This window comes from Callospermophilus lateralis, chromosome 16 (assembly GCF_048772815.1).
Source record: "Callospermophilus lateralis isolate mCalLat2 chromosome 16, mCalLat2.hap1, whole genome shotgun sequence".
NCBI lineage: Eukaryota > Metazoa > Chordata > Mammalia > Rodentia > Sciuridae > Callospermophilus > Callospermophilus lateralis.
The window spans coordinates 75,886,872-75,909,623 of record NC_135320.1 but is presented as its reverse complement, the minus strand read 5'-3'; the positions used below and the strand labels follow the sequence as shown (position 1 = coordinate 75,909,623).

At 43.8% G+C, this 22,752-nt stretch overlaps 1 protein-coding gene across 1 annotated transcript in view; it reads right to left on the bottom strand.

Moving 5' to 3' along the window:
* Positions 1-22,752, bottom strand: part of Fer1l6 (fer-1 like family member 6) — a 113,987-nt gene that overhangs the window by 58,716 nt on the left and 32,519 nt on the right. The window contains exons 13-19 of the mRNA XM_076835781.2: positions 22,440-22,560; positions 20,719-20,819; positions 17,215-17,305; positions 13,187-13,306; positions 11,384-11,536; positions 5,056-5,233; positions 696-820 (exon numbers count right to left, since the gene is read on the bottom strand). Of these exons, the coding sequence (XP_076691896.2) occupies positions 696-820; positions 5,056-5,233; positions 11,384-11,536; positions 13,187-13,306; positions 17,215-17,305; positions 20,719-20,819; positions 22,440-22,560 (889 nt within the window). The remainder of the gene's footprint in view (positions 1-695; positions 821-5,055; positions 5,234-11,383; positions 11,537-13,186; positions 13,307-17,214; positions 17,306-20,718; positions 20,820-22,439; positions 22,561-22,752) is intronic.

Genomic DNA, 22,752 nt, shown 5'->3' with positions numbered 1-22,752 from the left:
GGTAAATGGATGTGATGTTAGTTCACACCATGGTCTTGGTGTGTGCCTTGTAAATCAAAATGCAACCTAATCCATCAGAGAATCAGAGAACAACCCAATGAGAAAGCATCCTACGGGACTTCTCACCAGGAGCCCTTTTTACACCTTAGCACTGCACATAGAGGAAAGGGTGGAAGGGGAGACAGATGTCCCCCCAAGCCCTTTAATACAGCACCCACTGCCGAGTAGTCTTTTCCAGAGCGGAGCGGGAGCAGGGGGATTTCTGAAGCACAATGGTGTTCAAAGTGTGCAGAGCCTCCCAGAGGGTGAATGCAAACACTAGAACTCCCTGACAGCGAAACTAGAACTTTCTTCCCCAGTCGTGACAGATCTGAGCCTCGAGGGGGTCGTCTGCGGTGCCTTCTCATTTGCTCAGTCCCCACCTGGCTCCCTGCGCCTGGCACTCCTGCAGGTGCCTCGGGGTGCCAGGTTCCACCTCCCCATTCTTCTTTTGCTCCCACCTTCCCTTGGCCTCACCACTTGCTCCCTCTGCCCCAGGACATTGGCTTGTAGGGAAACAACAGACCCTCCCACGTCCGTCCTTCCTGGCCCACATTTATTTCTGAGTCAGAAACACCCCACGCCCTGAGATGCTGGTGTGCCCAACCTGCTCCTGATTTTTCTTTCCTGGGCTCTGTTGCTGGTTCCCTGGTTACCTTTGTGGTCTGGCAGTGGGACACGAATGTGACTTTGGCAAAAGGGTCTGAAAGTCCATTGCTGTCAGCTGCGATGAGGCCCCGGGCTTGGTACATGTGAGCTCTCAGCTGGAAGGTATGCTGGGCTGTGGACAAACGGGGGGAAAGGGCAGACATTAGTGGGCTTGCTAGGAGCCACACGAGCAAGTGTTCACCGCCTTCCTCTGTGGTGGCATGGGGAGCCGGAAGAGGTGCCGTTTATGGAGCACTTGGGAACCGCGTTCTCCTTGGTGCTCCTGCATGCTGGGTGCCTTCCTCTTCACAATGACCTTGTGGGATAGATATAATTATCCCCTTTTATAGATGAGGAAAATGGTCCAAAAAATGTCTAAAGTGCTTTCCCAAGTTTGCAGAGCCTGGATTTTACTTCTTATTCCAAAATTACTTCTTTTTCTAAAATATGATATTTTATTCCCTATAATTCTCCTGTTTTCAATTGTGTGTGTGCATGTGTGCACGTATGTGTGCATATGTGTGTGAAAGGGGCTGCTTCACAAGTAGCTTTTCCTTCTATAAACTCAGATGTCTAAGTCACCTACGTGTCCACTCTGCCAGCCAATGCTATGCTGAGTACCTGCTGTGTACAGTCTTGCTGTTGGTCTCTAGAGCACAGTCCTGGTCTCTAAGGATTCTGATGTAACTAAGATAGTCCTTGCCCTTGGGGAGCTCCCAGGAGAAGACAGAAGAAAAGAAAAACATCCAAGTCACCATGACCAGAGGCTAGGGCTGAGTGTCCTGTGACCGATATTGGCAAGGAACATGGCAGGTAAAAGGCAGGAGTGAGCCCACCTGTTTGACAGGATAGAAGCAAAGAGAAGGATGCAGGCTGGCGGTGGGTCAGGGTTCAACAGGGAAACCTTGAGGAGAGTCGAGTTGATCCTTCTCTTTGGTTCATGGGATTTCATGACCACTGGCTCTTCCAAGAACCTCTTTTTTTAAAAAGTCATTTATTTCATTTTACCTCCTTACCCATGCCCTCTCTTTCCTATCTTTCCCAAAGGTATTATGCTCAGTGTATATCTATATCTTTGAATTGACATGGGAACTGGTATATCGGAACCCATGCACACCAATTTACATAGCTCTCCTTACTTAAATGAAGGGTGTGAATACCCTGTGAGCATTCTCCCGACCCCCACCAGGCACATCCAACACTACTCCTAGGCATATAGCCAACAGGTCTATAAAAGAACTTGTATGTGGTTACTAATCTCCTCTGTGCCTTTATTTCCTTATCTGTGAAATGGGGTAATAACAGTTCCCCATAGAGTATTATAAGGTGAGGATGGCGTCTGGCACATGGGGAGAACTTTAAAAGTGATGTGAAGATGCTGGTGTGCTGTTACTATAGGTCACTGCAGTGTGACCAGTGGGCTGGAAGCAGCCTGTGTGTCCTTCCCATGGGGGTGAACAGGAAGCACCATTAAACAATGAGAGGCATCAGGTTTAAAGTCTGCATAGCAAGAGAGATGGATCTCAAGAATCTAGTACCTAGTGAAAAAAGCAAAGCAGCATGAGAAATGTAACCAAGCTATTCATGTAAAATAAGAAGGCATGCACACAGAAGAGCATTTGCATTCACCAAACCACAGTCAAATACAAAAGGGCAGACTCCAGGGGAGGTAGCACTGCCCTTTGAGCAGAGTCCTGAAGGGTAGTAGCATTTGATTGGCCGAGATGGATGTCTCAAGCATTTGTCACAGGATGATGGAAAGCCAAGCACAGAAACTAACTCCAGGCCATGGAAGGGCAAGAATGTGGTCTAGTGTGACCACAGTATACAGTCCTGGAGAGTGGCAGTCATATTGACAAGGGCCGTGGAAGCCTGAATGAGGCACTGGAACTGAGTTTAGCAGGCTATAGGGAGTACTTGATGGAATATGCCCAGGAACTGAGGGCCTCAGAGCAAAGCATCAGGAAGATGACTGAGTCAAACTTGCAATGGGCAGAAGAGATGTTAGGAGGAGAGGAAGGAGACAATACCGCCCCCTCTAGGCGGGAAGGTCAATGGCAGATAGCACACAGGGATGGAGGGATTGAGATGAGGGGCTGGGAGAGACATCACAGCAGCGGGTGCCATCAGATCCTGAATAGAGGGCAAGGAGGGGACAGCAGGGCACCTCATGATTGTCATGAGACGTGCTCACATTTTCTGTCCCTCTACTCCATGCCCCTGTCTGGCTACATGGACCAGCATGGAGCCTGGAAATGTAGAAATCTTATCAATCTCCATTCTGATCCTGCAGAACGTGTGGACCCTTGAGCTCTGCGCTGTCCCCAGTGAAGCCCAGGTACTCACAGTGCAGGTGCTCCAAGCTCTGATCAACTCAGGGGAAGGTCAGAAGTGAATCCTTTGAACTCAGTGCTAAAAGCCTCTCCCTATACAGACGCCAGTGAACTCAAATGTGGACGGGCCGCACCCTGGTGACAAAAGTCCCTTCAGACAGCAGCATTCAACAACAGAATGCTCAGGAGATAACACAGGATTTCCTGACAAGAGCCTGATCCTTAGGATACTACAGAGCTGGCAGATTTCGCAGCTGGGAATGAACTTGGAAGTGTCTATTACCTGACAATGTCTATCAGCTGCCCCTGAAATGACCAGCCTTGAAATTTTAGCAGAGTTCCCAACTGCAGCCACAGAAGCACAACTCCAGGGGGTGCCACTTACTTAGAATGAGCCTTTGGTGTTTTGAAACCCAGAGCCTTACCAGTTCTGTTCCTTTGACTAATCTAGCTGCCTCCTCACACACTGATGGTCCATCTCCCATGCCATGGTTCACTTTCCCTTTGTGGCTTTTAAAGACAAAGTTGATTGCCCCAACTCGAGGGTCACGATCACCTCATTCATCTCTACTCCCAATACCAGTTTTTCCAGCATGCCTTCCAAATAAGGGTTCAAACTAATTAATTGCTGAATGGATATTCTCTGGACAATAAAATTCTCCAGTAGGTGTGGAAGGCAGCCAACACTGTCAATGTCAGTGCACAGCACAAAAAGTTTACTAGGTCACTCCAGGAAAGCAGCATGCTGCAGAGGGTCAGAAAGTATTAGGGAAAGTCTCTCCTCCCCTCTGAATCGTTAGTCACTGGAAGAGCAAATATGTCTTGGTCCTTGGGTCTCTAGAGACAGTGTCTACAGAAATAGAAAGATAACTTCATGGGGGTGTTATTTGACCAAAGATTAAAAACTCTCTAAAGGTAGGATGGAAAACAGTAGAAAGAAATCAGAGTTTGGAGATGGGTTGCTTCATCATTTACTATCTGTGTGATCTTGGGTAATTTCTAAACATCTCTGAGTATAAACCTCTCCATCTTAAAATGAGGAAACCTCGCAGAGTTGGTATGAGAAATAAAAGAAACCTTGTATATCCAGTACAGGATACAATGCTTGACACATAGTAAGTATGATACATTTTCTAAAACACAATGGTCCTAGGTATTAGCTTTAGGCACCAACACCACAAGCTGAACCACTGGATGTATACCTCCAGAACCTTGATTTCTTAACAACTGAGCCATTTAGACGCCCCTGGAAGTCAAGACCAACCAACATCAGAGAAGCCTTGTGCACCTGAGGAGACCTGGGCATAGAGTTCTGCAGCATTCCCAGCATTGCCTCAACTCAAACGCAGCTTCAGTGGAGGCAAGGTAAAACTGCAACCTGCTTTACCTGAATCCAGCAATAAAAAGTCAGGCAAAGTAAAGCAATTTGGAAAGAGAAAGCAAAATGTAACCATAAAACATTAATATAATAAAATTCAAAATAGTATGAAAATATAAACACAATGACACCCATAAAACACAACCACATGGAAGAAAGGGTCCCATAAAGTAAGCTGACTTTCCAGAAGCAGCCTGGGCAAGAACTGTGCTAGAGAAACATGAGTGACTCCAATGCCAGTCTTCCCTGGGTAACTCCTGGGACTTGTAAGGGTCAAAACTTTAATGCCATATGACAAGGAAACTCTGCTTTAATTCCACAGGTCACATCAGCACAAGGACATACTGATGCTACTTTAAAAGACATGTTTAACTTAAAATGCAAACTCCACCTATATAGTCCACCTATGAAGAAGTTCAAACTACTTTTCCTTCATTCACAGAAATCATAGATGTTTATTCCAGATGTGTTAAATGACTTCAGTTTATACTTTTAAATCAACACTGAAAGGTGGAAAGAATAGAAACTGTATTACAGAAGGCAAAGAAGTTGATTCTAGAACAATGGGCAATGGCTCACTCACATTGCCTCCTCACTGTTTCCACAGAAGCCCACCAGAGACACGTAACGCCCCTCTTTGCCCAGTGCATGCCATACCTTGGTAGAGCAGGTTGCATGGAGGGTGATTGGTGCCAGCCACTTTGGGGGGCATTTCTGCTTCATAGCCTGCTGGCAGGTTGTCCAAAATGGCACCAGAGTATTGGATGGAGCCCAGCCACAGGTACACATCGACTTTTGCTTGCACTGACCAGCCAGGTGGCCGTTTCCCAGGAAGCTGGGGAGAGGGTACAAGGGAGACTGCTTCATTAGCAGGAGACAAGAATGAGTCTCACTCTGAGGAAAGAGATCCTTCCAGGAGACATGCCTGGAGGTGCGTTCAGAATCATTCTCGAAGGCTCTGCTTAGATCAAAATGGGGTTGCCATGATGCCCAACCCCAGAGGAGGATCCAGGTTTTGAGGGGCCTGAGGCTTACACATGCAGTATGCTAAGCACTTCCAAGCCCTTGATCACTTAAACCTAAGAGGTACATATATTATTGCTCCAGTTTTATAGATGAGGAAACTCAGGCTCAGAGAAATTAAATAAGCTGTATGAGGTCTGTAAGTGGCAAAGCCAAGATTCAAGCCAAAGAGATGACTCCAAGTCTAGACTCTCACCTCCGACCCCCACAGCCTGCCTCTTCATCACTGAGCTGGGGGTTTCTTCCTGAACTTCCCCAGGTCTTCGTGGGCTCCAAGGAGCCTCTCTGGCCTGCCGGGCCTGCCCGCCTGCCTGCCTGGACACCTGTGCTTCATTCCTTCCTCCTGCAGGACGGTTTTACTGCTTCCTCTGCTAGGAATGTGCTCAGGCTTGTGTGTGTGTGTGTGATGTTCTGTGTCTATGTTTGTATCAGTGTGTGTGGTGTGAGTGTGGACTGAGAGCGTGTGTATACACAATATATGTGTCTGTGTGTGCGTATGTATGTCTTGGGGCTGCGCGTATTCTCAGAACCTAAGGACACAACTAAATATACACAGAATATCCCCATGTTATGGTCACCAGGCTTGGGGACTCCCTGCCATCTACAGAGTCCCAGGCCCTGCCTTGGCTGTGTTCAGGACAGCTGGTGAGCCCTCACTCGAGAGCAGCAGATGGCACTTAAGTCGGGATTTTGTCGGGATTTTGTTGACTCTTCTGAGAGCCTCTTAGAGTGTCGCTGAGAATTTCCTCTCAGAGGCTTCTCCCTTCTTCTGCACCATTCCCTGACCCTGGAGAATCACAGAATCCTATGATGACAGGCCAGAACTCGCTCGGACAATTTCCAAAGCTCCTGGAGAGGCTCTAGGAGTTGACCAAGAGGCCGACCTGATCTGCATTCCTTACTCAAGTGGAGAGAGAAGTATTAAAGGAGCAGAGAAGGGGCAGCGGGCACTGCCACCCTTTCTTTAAGATTCAAACGCAGCCATCCCCCTTCTCCAAGGTTCTGGTTCTGCTTTCTATAGTTTCCGTTATCTGGGGTCTAAAAATATTAAATGGTAAATTTCAGAAATTAAGAATTCATGAGTTTTATTATGGTATATTGTTATAATTATTCTATTTTATTTAGTTATTATGGTTAATCTCTGTGCCTAATTTATAAATTAAGCTTTATCACAGGTACGTATGAAGAGGAAAAACCACAGGATATGCAGGGTTTGGTACTTGTGCTATTTCAGGCATTCACTGTCGTCCATGGATGGGAGGTGAGCGGGCACTGCATTTAGCTGAGTTGTAATGAGCACCTTGGAGCTGGACCAGTCCAGAGGGCGTCCTAGGAAAGGGTGTGATGGAAAACCCAGCAACAGGAGCTTATGCTAATTCAGTGCCAAGTAGGGTGTCAAGAGTTTTCAGAAAAGAACTCATACCAGTGAGCCTGACAGCTGCACAGAGGGCAAGAGAGGCTGGGGAGCCTGCTCCGTGTGTGCAGGAGTTGGGGCTTTATTCTTTAGGAGAAGGAGGGCACTATTTATTCAGCTCAAAAAAGAAAAAAAAAAGAAATAGGATCATTTTGTAGTTAATAAAGGCAACCACTCTCCAATCTGTGATTTTTAAAATTATAAGAAGATCTAATTCTAAGTTCATCACTTCTCTAGTAATAGCAGCTAAAATGAATAAAATAAATATTTACTGTGAGGACTGGGGATTTTGCTCAGTGGTAGAGCACTTGCTCACATGCAGAAGGCCCTGATTTTTCCCCAGCACTGCAGAGAGAGAGGGAGAGGGAGAGAGAGGAGAGAGAGAGAGAGAGAGAGAGAGAGAGAGAGAGAGAGAGAGAGAGAGAACTGAAAGTTTCTTTGTCTTAATAAAAGCCATGACTCTGCCACTTGCAGATGTCATTAGGACAGCCATCCATAAAGACAGGAATTCTTGTCTGTTGCTTCATGGTGACATCCCCAGAAGAGCACCCAGGAAGAGTGTGGTAATTATCTGTTGAATGAATAATACTTTACTTGGTTTTCTAGTACTAATGATATTTGACACATGCCAAGCACCTACATTGTTCTAGGCTCTGGGTCTAATGTGTCTTCCTTCACACAGAATGTTCTGTTACCTGCATAATGTTAACAAGTCACTGCTTATCATTCGGCCTCCCAAACTCTATGAAGTAGATATACTTTTATCAAGCATATTTTAAAGATAAAAAAAAATAGAAATCCAAGAGAGGTTAAGACACTGTCCAAAGTCACAGAGTAAGGCAGGATTAGAGCCAACCCTGAAACCCAGCCCTACCTGGCTCTAGTGATCTTCATACACGGCTATGTGTGTCAGTGCATGAGAACTGCCTGGGCATCCAGATAAGAAGTCAATTGCATTTCTTCCTGTTGATGTTGACGCTGGTCTACCAACCTCAATATGAGAACAGTAAGGCTCACAACACACCAGGCTACTCCTACCCCACCCCTATGCAGGAGCAGGTCCAAAATGTTTTTGCTTCTTAATGCAAAATGAGAACCACAAGAGAAAACAGCTTTCCTTTCTACTGATCCTAAACAAAGTGTCTGTATATGAACTCACAGTTAGAACCACAGTGTTCCACCAGGACCACCGCTGCTGTACTCTTAGAGATTGCAACTTGTACATAAAACAATAAGCAAATTGACATCGCTGGAGACACCATGCCTAGGCTTAAGCATGTGAGCTGGCTCCACGCAGCATTACTGAGCACTCCTGGCGGTGCCTGCAGAAGCAGCATCCCATTTTTAATTTGCTGTTTTCTTCCAGCCTGGTGTCCCTGCCTTCCGCCTCTGCCCCACTCTCCTTCCTCCCTCAGTGCCCCTGAAGCCTGACCAATCACTACAAGGTCTTGCCCTTTGAGAACAGGACAGAAAGAGAGGAAAAAAGAAAAGATAGAAAATTAATTAAAAATGCAAAAGTTCTTAAAAATAATTCTGAGTGCCCCTGAAGCCTGAGCAATCACTACAAGTTCTCATCCTTTGAGAACAGGACAGAAAAAGAGGAAAAAGGAAAAGACAGAAAAATAATTAAAAAGGCAAAGGTGCTTAAAAACAATTTCGATCACTGACATACAAATATTGCACTAGGTGGAATGCTGAAGTCTCAGCCTCTCTCTCCCCCATCCACCTCCTGCCAGGGTTCTGGTGCATGCAAGCTGGCTTAGAAGACAGTAGAAGACTTGCCAAATCAGAGAAAGGAGAGAGAGGTGGCAGGCCATGCAGATGGTGCTGGAGCTGGTCCATCAGCATGCATGAGTGAGAGGTTCTTGGTCATGGAGGGGTTTCACTCTGGCAGGACCTAGAAAGGACCTTTCAGCCACACTTATTTTTAATCCTGGGGAAAGCTGGAGGCCAGAGAAGAATGTGAGGTGTGGAGTAGAAGGTAGCACAGGCTGGAGGCAGAGTGAGAAGGGGGAGGCTCAGCACAAGAGGGGACTGAGTGCCTCCCTCTGGGCTCTGAGTGCATCCAGCTCCTTCCCCAAGAAGGGTTTCCTTTGGCACTGAATCTCCTCTTCCATATTTCTGGTCATCAGGGTCACAGTGGAAATGGGACTGAAAAGAGAGAGCCGATGTCTTTGAATAATGGACTGAGGGGAGGTCTGAAAATTCTGTTCCACCACTTTTAGCAGCATCATGAACATATGTAAATGAGAGGGGAGGCAAGATCATGGAGCTTGGGACCATGAAACCCTGATACGTTACAGATCAACCCGAGCTCAGCTGTGCCAATCCAGATGACACACCTTTGTTTCCTCCCTCATTCCCAGTCCCCAAACTGGGCCCCAAAGAACCAGAAGTTTCCTAAAACTTATAGATAGCTCTTCTGGGGGAGAAAGCTTGGCAAACATGAGGGTAGACCGTTGAAGATGCTTCCCGACTGCGGGACTTCTTATAGGCTTCCGTGTGTGGATGGTACACTGTGGTACACTGTGGAACCCCAGGGGTTTCCGATGTCACAACCGTAGCTCCTAATAGTCTTTCAACACAGGATGTTTTATGGAGCCACTCAAAGGAAAACAGTGTGCTAGAATCAACTTTGAGGGATCTAATTTCCTAATTCCCCAACAAGAAACCAGACTGAGTGGCAGGTGGGGGCAGACTCGGTCTCCCTGCAGCAGCCCTTGGGTTTTTCAGATTTCCTAATCCAGCGAGGGAAAGGGGCACAGAGGGAGGCATTGGGTGAAAGTGAGTTAAAATCAGGGTGATAATCAAAACAGGAATGAAAATAGTTTTGTTGAATCATCGTGTCAAGATGTGTCATCACATAGGTATAATTGAATTTTACAAGGTTTAGAAAGCTGTGACGCAAAGCAATCCCAGGGGCAAAAGGAAAATACAGATAAAGAAAGGAACCAAGGTTTGTAGACATGTTGATAAAGATAAATGCACAGGATGAATGGCACAGGGCAAAAGTTCTCTGTTCTCTGTCATGTCTACTGTCTGGCTTTATTTGACAGCTGTTCTTTGTTCTAATTTTAAGTAGTGCCAGGATACATCAAAATATTTAGGAGAGAGTAACTTTATACCATTTTCTAGTATTTTTAGCACAGGGGCCTTTTGAAATGATTTGCTATTTTTAAGACAAATGTTTCCTGTCTCCCTAACATTCTCTGAATGGAGAAAGTTAAAGAAAATCTCTGATCTTTGTGGTAAATGACTTGGGTGAAAATTTTTGTTTTCAGTTGACACTTTTCTGGGAGTGGGTTTAAAATTTATTTTACATATGTGACAGAAAATAACATGCGGAGCCACAAACAACTGATAGGCCACGAAGGGGACACGGCACCATAATTAGGTTCTCAGATATGCTGTGTTCCATCATCTGAGCATTTATCCAATGATTGCTGTGCCTGAGCAAAACTGTGTTCCTTGCCCAGATTTCTTCACTGTATTCTCACAACCATTCCATAAGTGGGTAGAAAATGGGATGAACCATTTTTAAGCAGATAAAGAATACTAAGCAACTTTCCCAAGATCATATAGCCAAGAAATATTGGCCATGGAATTCTATTATAGATTGAATTAGGTTCCCCCAAAATTCATATGTTGAAGTCCTAATCCTCAGTACTCAGGGGGTTACTTATTTGGAAATAGGGTCATTGCACATGTGTAGTTAAGTTAAAATGATATTGTATTGGAGTAGGGTGGACCCCAAATCCAATATGACCAATGTCCTTACAAAAAGAAAGCCATGTGAAAAGACAGGTACACACAGGAAAAGAAAGCCACTCAAACATTGGTGTTATGCAGGCACGAGCCACAGAACTAACCAGAAGCTAGGAGAGAGGGCTGGAACTGTTCTCTCCCTGACATCTTTAAAGGGAACACGGCCCTGTCAACATCTTGATTTGGGACTTCTGCTCTTCAGACTTATGAGAGGTAATAGTTCCTGTTGTTTAAGGTACTTCTTGTGTGATACTTTGTTATACTAGATCTAGCAAACTAGCAGGAATGCCCACCTAGATCCACCCGATGTCAAAGTGCATGCTCTAAATCATGATCCCACACAGGGTCACATGCTCGATCACATGGGCCCTTAATCTACAGCATCCAACAGGCATAGCGACATTATATCTCAGAGCTGGATGGCACTCAAAGCTACTAATTCAGCTGCCCACTGCCATATATATATCAATGTTTGCCCAGCATCTATGGACACCTGGAAAAGTGAGGAACACATCGTGGACTCCCATTTAGGGACTGTTTCCCTATAGGGTCTACTGTGGGCCTGGTTTTATCCTCTGGAATCTCTTTCTCATCTCTCCTCTCCTCTTAATTTGAATCACAAGGGACAGGGTGTTCCAGTTGTCTTCAGACCTTTGAAAGCACCAGGGAAGAGTCAGACACACACACACACACACACACACACACACACACACTAGAAACCCTGAGCCATCCAGAAAAAAACAGAAGTTTCCCCCTTTTTGGTCAAAAATAGTGCAGACTTACTTTGAGGAAGTGAGTTTGGATCCTCCCGCAGTGCTTGCCCATCTGCTCCCTGACGGGGGAGTAGAGCAGGTCTTTGGCGGCAACGCGGGCATATGCCACTCTCTTGTTATTGCTGAGCATCCAGATGAAGACATCAGGGATGGTGTGCTGTGGCTGCACGACAGAAGGAATGGGGTCCTCAGGTCGGTGCTTAGCAAATGGACTTCCAAGAGTTCTCCCAGCCAGAAAGAGGCCCTCTTCCATGAAACTAATGCTGTGACCTAAGCCATCTGGGTACTTATGCAACCAAGCCAAGTGCAGCTTCCTTGAGAAGAGGAAGCCTTGGGTCATGAATTAGAAGTACAAATAAATCCCAGATGCCAAATTGCTCACTGAGCTTTGAGGACATGTGAGTTGGACCCATGATTTGGTGTTGGTGGCCTGCTTTTCTCCATCTGTAGAGCAAATATTTTTCTACAACTTCCCATGAATTTCTTTTCCAATGCAGTAATAATGACCTAGCTTCTTAGTATTAGACCTTCTCAGAGCCAGATAACATTTACAGAATATTCAAATGAAAAGATAAAGCCAAAAGCAGATCTATAAGAAACTTTATAGCTAAAACATAATTGCCAAATACATAAGTGGTTAATTCAGAAGAATTAAATTAGACTAAAATGCACATTAGGCTTTAAAGGGAAGCTAATCAGATAGGGACTGTAGACTTCCACACCAGTGGCTCATTATGTTGGAAGAGTCTGAAATGCTCATTTCTAAGCCAACATAATTACACAAATAAAAAGAAGCTATGCTGTTATAAAGTAGGCTTTGACACCTGGGATAGAAGCAGATGTCCTGTCTTGCTCACCCTTGATAGTCAGGTATAATTGGTACCCAAAGGGGGCATCCATCTCTTCTCTCTGATATGGGAACAGTGACAGGATGGTTTTCCTGGTCACAGAGCTTAAGGCTCAATGCCTGATTTGAACATTCTGAGTTCTCATTAAAATTCCGTGTCTGCTGACTGCCTGGCTCACTGTTTCATATACCTCCAGGGAGCAATTGGTTTGAGATGAGAATTAAAGCTTTCTAGAACAACAGGAGCAGTAAATCTTTTCCTCTCTCTGAAACATCCCCCCATAAACTCTGGTTCCAAAAGTTTCTATACATTTTCAGTCTTCAAGAAAGAAGTATCTGACAGAAGCAAATATGATTACTTTTTAAAGATCATTCTAGAAATCACCAGGATACCACTTACAACTGACTTTGAAATGGGATGCTGGTCAGGTGTGGTGGTGCACACCTGTAATCCTTGGAACTCAGGAGGCTGAGACAGGAGGATTTCAAGTTCAAGGTCAGCCTCAGCAATTTAGCAGGGCCCTAAGCAACTTAGTGAAATCCTGCTCAGAATAAAAAAATAAGAAGAGCTCGGGATGCAGCTCAGTGATAAAGCTCTCCTTGATTCAATTCTCAGTATCATCAAAAAGAGAGAGAAAGAGATACTGTGGATCTTGACTAGGTCTGAGTTTAAATCCTCTTACAGTTGAAAACCAATCAAATTTCCCACCATCAAAGGGCTTGATTCGAAATTTCTTGAGTCTGTTTGGGAGCATTCTTTTAATATGCTGAATACTCAGGATTTGTAGAAAACTCAATAAAGCCATACGTGTCTGGGTTAATTTAAAAATCTCTTTTCTCATCACTGAACTAATAGTGCCTGCACAGGTCCACTCAGCAGGGCTTTCCCCTTTCCCAACACACACCCTCGTGAGAAAGACATCTATTCAAGCCTTGCAGATGAGGTTTGCCTGGAGAGGTGCTTACCTCGTCAACCAGAAAGCGGATTTTTTCCACAAAGTTTTGGGCTTCGTGGATCATTTCATCAAGAGAGAACTTCTTCTTGCGCTGCTCCAGGATCCCCTTGGCCTCCATGGCCATCGCCTCCTAAAACAGAACAAGAGTCAGTGTAGATCTTTCTGGAAATCTGGGCAACGAGCACTGTTCTGATGCTGGAGAGCCCTGAGTGTGCTTCTAGCTCCACACTGAACCCCAGCTGACTTGGGGCGGCCACTGCTCATAGCCCATTTGATAGTCACTTTAAGGGGACACAGAGACAGTGAACACCAGCTCTCCTTCCTTAGGCGGATGGGAAGCTGAGACCCACAAAGGACAGAAGCCTGTCAAGGGAGCATAGCTCTGTGAGCTGGGGCCTGAATCTAGGCTTTCTAAAATACTCAATAACCATAATAATGGCAGGTACTTTTCCTGAGTTCTTTCTCCATGCCAGCAATATTCATGCCACTGTGTTGATCCTCCATTACTCCTCTCAAGACGGAGAAAGCAGACTGATACCGCTGGAGTTGATGTCCAGCCGAGGCCAAAGTGCCTGTCCTTAGCCACTGTGCTCAGCTCCTGGTCCTGGAGGTCTGACAAGGCTCCCAGTCCAAGGGGACAGCCCCTGAGGAATGCCCCCTAGAGCGCCTTAGAGTGGCTGGAACATCTTTATTTGTTTATTTATTTATTTATGTAAATTTCATTTTTTGATTTTTATCAGAACATCATATTTATACACAGTAACTGGGTTCATTTTGACAAAATCACATTTGCAGGGAATTTGGTTTCAAGCCCCATACGACCCACTTTTCCTCTCCTCCTCCCTCCCCCTATTCTTCCTCGGCTACTGTATTAAACTTCCTTTTATAAATACATAGAAGTGAAATTCTCTTTGACATGTTTATATATGAATATGACATGATTTTGTTAAACTCATTACATACACCTTCCCCTTTCCCTCCTATATCTACCCCCTCCCTCTCGTTCTCCTATATCTCCTCCACTGACTTCTCTGTATCTTTATGATACCTGATCCCTCCCCCCACTGCCTTCTCTTCCTCATTTTGCTCTAGCTTCTACATATGAGAGAAAACATTTCACCTTTGATTTTCTGAGTCTGGCTCAGAAAATTTCACAAAGCATGATTTTCTCCATTTCTATCCACTTATTGGCAAATGCCCTTATTTCATTCTTCCTTGTGGCTCAGTAAAACTCTATTATGTATACAGACCATATTTTCTTAATCCATTCCTCTACTGATGGGCATCTGGGTTGATTCCATATTTTGACTGTTGTGAATTCTGCTGCTATAAACATTGAACTGGCTGTATTGCTATAGGCTGCTGATATTAGATCTTTTGGATAAACACTGAGGAAAGAAATGGCTGGGTCATACAGTGGTTTTATTCCTAATTTTCTGAGGAATCTCCACATTGCTTTACAGAGTGATTGTACTCATTTGCAGTCCCACCAACAAGGTAAGAGCGTACCTTTTCTCCACATCCTCACCAACATTTGTTATTATTCGTGTTCTGATCACTGTCATTCTGACCATAGTGACAGGAAATCTGAGTGTAGTTTTAACTTGCATCTCCCTAATTGCTACAGACACTGAAATTTTCAGAAATTTGTGTGAAACTGTTGGGGTCATTTTTTTCAGCCCACATTTATGAGTTTAGAGAAAAGAAAAGCAAGAAAAGCAAGAACAAAAGCCAAACTCTTAACGGTGCCTTCTAGGGCAAGGGGTCCCGTGCATGCCCAGCCTGTTCCATCCCAAGGCTGGAGCCCTTGGAGCTTCCTCTGCTCAGATGTTCCCCAGACTCCACATGGCTTCAGTTTAAGTGTCACCTTTGTATGACCTTCTCCCACATTTTCCTGATCACCGAGGCTTTAAGCAGCGTCCTTCATCATCATAACCTGCGACCATTTTTTGCTTTGGCTGTGTACCTGACTTTCTGTCTTCTTCATTAAAGTGAAAATTTTATGTAGACAGAGACTTCTTCTGTCCAGTCCTTACTTTGTGTTGTCTGACAGAGACACTGTCACATAACAGTGACACACAGCATATTCCTAGCTGAACAGGTGTTAATGTTTATGGAATGAATGAACCACCATCAGTATATAAATTCCTGAGGTTGAGCACCGTGTATTTTGGGTGTGTGCTCCCAGCAACCAGCACAGCACCTGGCATGCAGAACGCCTCTCTTCATATTGGCTGGAGGAACGGAATCCTGCTATAAACCAGGACTAGGCTAGGAGTCAAAGCCTGGGACAGGGGTGGGACATGCTGCTTCCTTTCCCTGAGATGTTCACAATTTGATGAAGTGAAAGCAAAACATGCAAATGATTATCAGAGTACTTGATAGGGGCAAAGCCAGGCTTCATGAAGATGTGACATTTAAGCTGTCTTTAAAGGTGAAATGAATTCATCAGGTGTCTAAGAAGACAAAGGACAGCCCAGGGAGGGAGATCAACCACATGTGGAGATAAATAATCAGCAAGAGCCTTAAAGTGTTGGCGCACAGATGTAAGGGAAAGGAATGATGGAGGATAAGAGTGGGATGCTATGGTAAACAGCCCCGCGTCCCAGGGAAAAGGAATTTGGACTTTAGCCTATAAAGAATGAGAGACTCCAGGGATTTCTTTAAGCCTAGTGATCTCATTAGATTTGTTATAGAAAGATCTTTCTGGTTGTGGTATAGAAGATGGATTGGAGGAAGACTATTGCAATATGCTTCGGCCAGAAAGTGGAGTAAGTCCCAGGGGCAGAATCAATAGGACCTGGTTATCTCAAACTGTTAAATCAATAGTCAAACTGTCTAAGGTGAAAGATTAAGAGTCAGAATTGACATTTAGGCTTCTTGTTAGACCAAGAGCTGTAGCTGGTGGTGCCCATATAGGAGAAAAAGCACATTCAGACAAGGCCTCGGGCTCAGTAGGACATGTTGAGTCCTAGGTGCCATGAGCCAAGTACCCAAGACTTCAACCAGGAGGCTGCAGGCAAAGATCTGAAGATGAGGAGGGACACCAGGGCCACTGTACAGATGAGGTTGAAAGTAGGGGATTGTTCAGGCCAAGAACTGTGGGATGGTGAGAAGACAGAGCTCGACAGAGCACATGCAGTGGAGGGTGTCGCAGAGACAGTCCCTCAGCCAGAGATGCTGAGGAAGAACCAGGGCAGCAAGAACTTGTAGAAGGACAGATCCAGCCTCCCTCAGCTGTGCTGGAGGACCGAAGAGAAGTGTTCTGGACAGAGGACGAAGGAGGAATTAAGACAATTGCATTTTAGTCTCTGGACTTCAATTGACTATCCATTAGCTATGACCTTTAAAACATCATTTAATATTTCTGGCCTCCACTTTTGTCTTTAAAATGTCCTTAAGAAGTTAAACACTGAATAATTTTTTTTTTTTTTTTTTTCAGAACTGTTATGGCCTCACACAAAATGTCCCTTGCTGCCATTGCCGGAACTGGTTTGAAGGTGAGATAAGCAGGCCTGGCTTGTTCTGGCTTTTCTCAGTCAACACTCAGCAAGGGTCAAGCAGCTCTGAGGCACCTAGAAGCATCTCTGAGCAGAGCACAGGTCTCCAGGGCACGGAGGGGTAGCAATGTTCTCAGCCTGTTCTCAAGATGTGCTGACAATTTTTAACATAATCCTAACAGGAGGAAGGAACTCGAGGAAGGGGAGAAAAGTTTGTGTTTTTTTTTTTTTTTTGGTCTCTTGATTTGTAAGGCAGACAGCCACACGAAAGAGTCGATAGCCTTTAAGAAAATACAAGTGTCAAGAAAATGCAGAAGGGGGACTTGGTCAGAACAGGAGTAGAGTGCAGGGCCTCTGGCTCATCCTGGTCAATCTTCAATCCACATTTCCAATGCAACATATTCTCCCTTACAACACACAAACGTGCGACCTTTAACCCTTATCCTCATCTGGCCTGTGACCTATGCTTCATCCACGAGGTTTATTTTTAAAGCACATGTTTTAACTCTGTTGAAAGTATAAATAGCTTTTCACATACCAGCTCCTGCCAACAGAGCGTCAGTCGTTTCTTATCTAAAGTGGTTTGGTTCAACATCTTCGGCTTTTTTTCTGCTTCAGAGATAAAGGCGCTGCAAGAGAAGAATCACAATTTTGAAGGCCGCTTAGTGAAAATCCATTTATAATTCCAGAGATAGGCAAATGTGCTTTCTACAATTCAGTGGAAAGCTGATGGAGACCCAGAACCAAGACTTTTCATTTAGGATTAGCAGGGATTCATAAGCTTTTCTAGGAGACCTAAGGGAATTAGAAATGATGCCCTATCCCTGCATTGGTTTGTGGGAATGAATGTTTTTCACTTTCTCTCATCAAATATCCATTGTGATTGTTATCAAAATTCATGGCAAAAAAAAAAAAAAGCCTCACCAAATAATGCAGTTTTCCTTCATCTTGCAAATTTAAAACACAGCAAAAAATTTCCTGAAGAACTATAGGCAAAGCAAGTATTTCAGACTTAATGCTGAGACATATCCCCAACTTACTGAGTAGTAACATTTTTTTGGAAATAAAGTTAAAAAATGTGTTCAGTAGTATATTACTAAAGACTGTGTGTATAATTCAAGAAGAAATGACAATAGAAAAAAAAAACTTTAGGAAATTAGATTTTGTCCTCCTTAGTGATACCTTAAATGCAAACTAAAATCAACACAATTTTACCTATAAAAATGAATAATATTCAAGGTTGGTAAAAAGGTGGGATAGAGAGGAGAGTGTGTGCTATTGTAAAAGAGTGTGTAAATTGCTTTAATGTTTTAGAGACTATTTAACAGGACCTACCAACATTTAAATGTACATTATATGACTCAAAAATTATACTAGAAATCTTATCCTTTAAAAATAACTGAACAATTTTGCAACAGTATGTTTATACAATAGCACCACAATAAATGGAGACAGGTTAAATATCATTAGGAACTCGTTTAGTGTGTTTGGACACATCCATCACTGAATATTGAAAACACCTCCTACAGGCTCCTGTAGAAAGATGTGTGTGATTTATCATTGAGTGAAAACACAACCTGCTGAGCACAAGTGTGATGTCATTTGGGAAGAAATAGAGTGTTTTTATGCAGAAAATGAGTATGTATTTGCAAATTCAGAAAAAAAAAGTCCAGAAGGACAAATCAATCTCTTCTCTCTGAAGAGTGGAATTGGAGTAAGAATTGAGAAGAAAACATCTACTTTATGATTTTCTGAAACAATGAACATGTAGTCCTTCCGTGATGAAAACAAGAGTCACTTATGAAGGGTGTAAGCAGGAGAGTCTTGGATGCCAAGCCTCCCAATAAGAGCCCCAAACCAGAGCTCTGCCCAGGGGCAGTTAGAGGGCTTGCTGGAAATCCTCTTTGGGTATATTACTTAAGTTGCACTTTCTCTTCATTTTTTAAAAATAAAAACGATTTTATTTTGAAGTGGGAGTTTGTCGACCCTTTCCTGCTTTTTCCAGAGGCTCAAAGACTTGCATTCCACTCTCCAAGATAGAGCAGACATGGTAGATGCTGAAGGTCTCCTTCCCCACAGGGAAAGAAAAAATTTGTTTCTTCATCAAAATTGGGAAAGCCAGGCGCAGGGGGCCATGCTTGCAATCCCAGCTGCTCTGGAGGCTGAGGCAGGAGGATTGAGAATTCAAAGCCAGCCTCAGCAATGGCGAGGCACTAAGCAACTCAGTAAGCCCTGTCTATAAATAAAATATAAAATAGGGCAGGGGATGTGGCTCAGTGTCTAAGTGCCCCTGGTACCCAAAAAACAACACAACAAAAAATTGGGGAAAGTGATAAGGCACATGCTTCCATCCATTCTTCATCTTTCAGACCAACCTGTCTCTGGCTGTGGGCAGCCTTGTTACCCCTATGTGGCAAGGGCTTGGCCTTGTTGCAAGGAGACTATGAAGTCCCACTGCTCAGCCATAAAAAGGTGGGGAGGGACAGGAAGCCAAATTTGTCCTCAAGTCCAAGCCGCTTTCTCAAATCCAGGCTTAATAAATTTAAAATTAACATTTTGATCTCCGACCCTCACAAATATGTATTCAGTTAATTGGAAATTTGAAGAGAAAGGGGAAAAAATAATTATCATCCTAAAATAATCTCCTAAGATAAAAACATTCTTAAGCTATTAATTTGTTCACAAACGCTTTATAAAGATGATCAAAGGGGACCTTTCCCTTAGCTCACAGCATGTGTGGCATGTGTGGCACTAATATATACTGCTGATATAATAAAAATAGAAAAAATGCTTATTTATTTCTTTGCTTTCTTTTTTTATAAAGTGAAAACGGTTGGGTAATTGAGAGATTAGGAAAGATATAACTTATAAAACAGAACATCAGGTTTAGCTACTGCCTACTTTCTGATTTTACCTTTCATCAAATCAATCAGACTCATTTTTCTATTAATTCCATTACTGTCAATTCTCATTTTGACTCAAGCCTGGACCTAATTCATTTCAAGAGTTGATCCAAGTTGTTTCCATATGGGGTAGTAAGCAGCCGCTAACATGGCCCCTAGTGAGTCCCACCTCCTAAAATTCATGCCACTCTGCAGTCCCCTTCTTCTGAACATGGGCTGCACCTAGTGACTTGCTTCTAATGGAATACGTCAAGAGAGATGAGATGACACTTCCAGGTTAGGTCATGGTAGATGGTGACTTCCATCTCACTGGTATGTTCTGTCTGACTCTTCCTGCTTGCTGACTAAATCAAGCTGCCATGTTAAGAGTGGCAGCTTAGAGTGGCCTGCACAGCAAGGAATGGAGGGGTCTCAACCAAATTAACAGGGAACAGACATTCTCCACCTGGCAGCCCACAAAGAACTAAATCTGTCAGCCATCATGGGAGTGATCTTGGAAGTGGATCTTTCCTAGTTGAACGTACAGGTGACTTCATCCCCAGACAACGCTTTGATTTTGTACCCAGGGGTAGTCCTGAGCCAGAGGACCCATTTGAGCCACCCTTAGATTCCTGGCACACACAATCATAAATGCAATCACAAATTTTGTGTTAAGTCACTGAATTTTGGGGTAATTTGCTAATCAGTCATAGGTAATGATATACCCTCTATTTTATTTTTTATTATATTGTCTACCATGGATTAGGAGTCATTAATTAGCAAACATTAATGTGCCCTATGAAACATTTAATTGCCATATTTGATATAATTTATCCACTTAGTTGTCTAAATAGTTTGCTGACTATCTACCAAATGGCAAAACACCACACTGGGCTTAACACTGTGAACATTTTACTTGATCCATAAAGATTCTCTGCAGCAGTTCTGTCTTTCTTTTTATCTCTCCCCGTTGGTTTATGGCTTAGTTATTTAAGTGTCAGGAAGCAGACTTTGGTCCACAGGTTCCAGCTAAATTACTAAACAAAATGAAGACAGATATAATACTCTGAGTGTCCATCGGACACATGTGAAATGGACTATTTTTTTCAAGGTCATTAAAAGCCAATCCCGTGCACGCTCAGCTCCCCTGTGCCAGCTACCTGCTTTGATTGATGAAATCACTGAGCACCATCTTCATTTTCTCTTCAGGAGCCTCCTCTGAAATCTTGATCAGCTCTCTCACTTCCTCTATACTCTCTTCCTGCAAACAAATGGCAGGGATGGAGGGGTGAGACTGGTAGTGGGGAGACTGATGGAAACAACCTACACAGGCCATTCAGCTCTTCTTTGTTTCTTCTGGAAATGGAGGAAGAATGCTTCCTTTCTCTTGTGTTTTAACTGGAAATGCTGCTGCATTCTGACTTTTAACCTTGTTTTTCTTAAGAGAACTGGTCTGGAGGCAAATCTTCCGCATTGCCTCAAGTCATTGCTTCTACCCCAGATCCATTCCCTAACCATGTACCACTCCCTCAGAGTCCACTATGGGGGAAATCTCATGTCATGAGAAATAGCTAACAACATAGAAGAAATTAGATACAATAACCCAAAACCCCAAAAGCAAGTTCCAATCAATTTCTCAAATAGTCGTAGAATCTTATTGAAAAATCTCTGAAAATAAAGAGCTATGCATACAAGTGGTTATGAGATTTCAGCCAGGGGGTTAGGTAGACTACACGTGGAAATAGCTGTATATTTGTATATTTAGTAATTGCATGTTTCTTTTTGGCCTAAATTCTAGGATTCCATTCAGTAGCTTGGAGATAAATGGCACCCAAGGGCAATTATGTGCTGCCACTACTTTGCTAGAATATACAGAAACTGTATTCTCTGTCATATGCCAAAGTCTGGTGCATGGGACACGTGCTCCTCTCTCTCCACCTTCACTGTAAGAACAGGCAACCTTGTGGAGTGGTTAAGGATGTGGGCTCTGGGGTCAGACTACTAGTTCAAAGGCAGGCTTACTGCTGACAAGTGAATCAACCCTTTCATACCCAGTTTGCTTATCTACGAAACAGGAAAATAATAGTTCCCACCTATTAAAGTGTGAACTTTAATCCTGTTAGCCATGGTTGAAGGGATCCTGACACTAATAATAAAATTAGGAATGGGTATTAAGGGTTACTATGGCTTCCTGGAAAACTTCTGATTTGTTTTGTCAGGACTCTTAGAGATAAGCTATTCTCTCCGAGGGAAAAGCAAAACCAGCCTTCCGAAGAGAGTTTGCATGTCCACATGATGTCACAGCATGACCCCAGACCAGGCCTCTCTGACCACATTCTGGGTCTAGCTCTACAATCCCATGGCCAGAGCCAACACTTTTTATATACAATTAAGATTATAAAGCAAATGGGAAGGAGACTTTTGTTCTTTCCTTAGAATTGTTTTTAATGGAAAAGAAGAGATAAGACAAGGGCCATCTGGTGAGGTGTGTGGACTGCAAGTAGAGGCACTGCCCATGGAGGTGTGGGGTGGGAGGGAAAGTGTGGGAGTGGGGACAAGAGTTAGTTGAAGCCAGAAGCTATCGATTTTGTGACAATGTTTTTAAGCTCCTGCCCTTTGGAGATTAAAGAATCAACCTATTGTTAGGTCCAGTAACAGTAAGAAGCAGAGAAGGGATATGAATTCGGACAGTTTGATTTAAAGTATAGGGATTTTGCAAAAATGTCTTCTCATTTCTTTGGATTCACATGGTAGGAGCCACATTTACCCAAAATGCAGTATCTGGACTGAGACTAAGACCCTCCACTAGAGGGATTTTTAAAAATCCCTTTTGCCTCCACTTTCCTTATGTACAAATCCAACCCCTATCGAAGTCACTTACCAGGAGATCTGCCATTTTCTCCAGCATGTTGGACCAGTGCAGCCTAAAGGTCTGATCTCCCCAAGAACTGATGAAGGAGACACAAGGCTTCTTGGCCTCAAATGGCAAATAGTTGTAATTCCTGCAAAAGCACAAGGGGTCTGAAAGTCAGTTGGCAATCAGTATTCCAGCAGAGCCAGCCCCATGTTCATGTTTTATATGTGCTGGTGGGATGGATGCAGTAAGAGTGGGGACAAAACTACCACACTGGTAATACCATCCTTGGTCTACAGCTGGAGACCCAGGAACAATGAAGGGTGAAGAGTTAATGGCT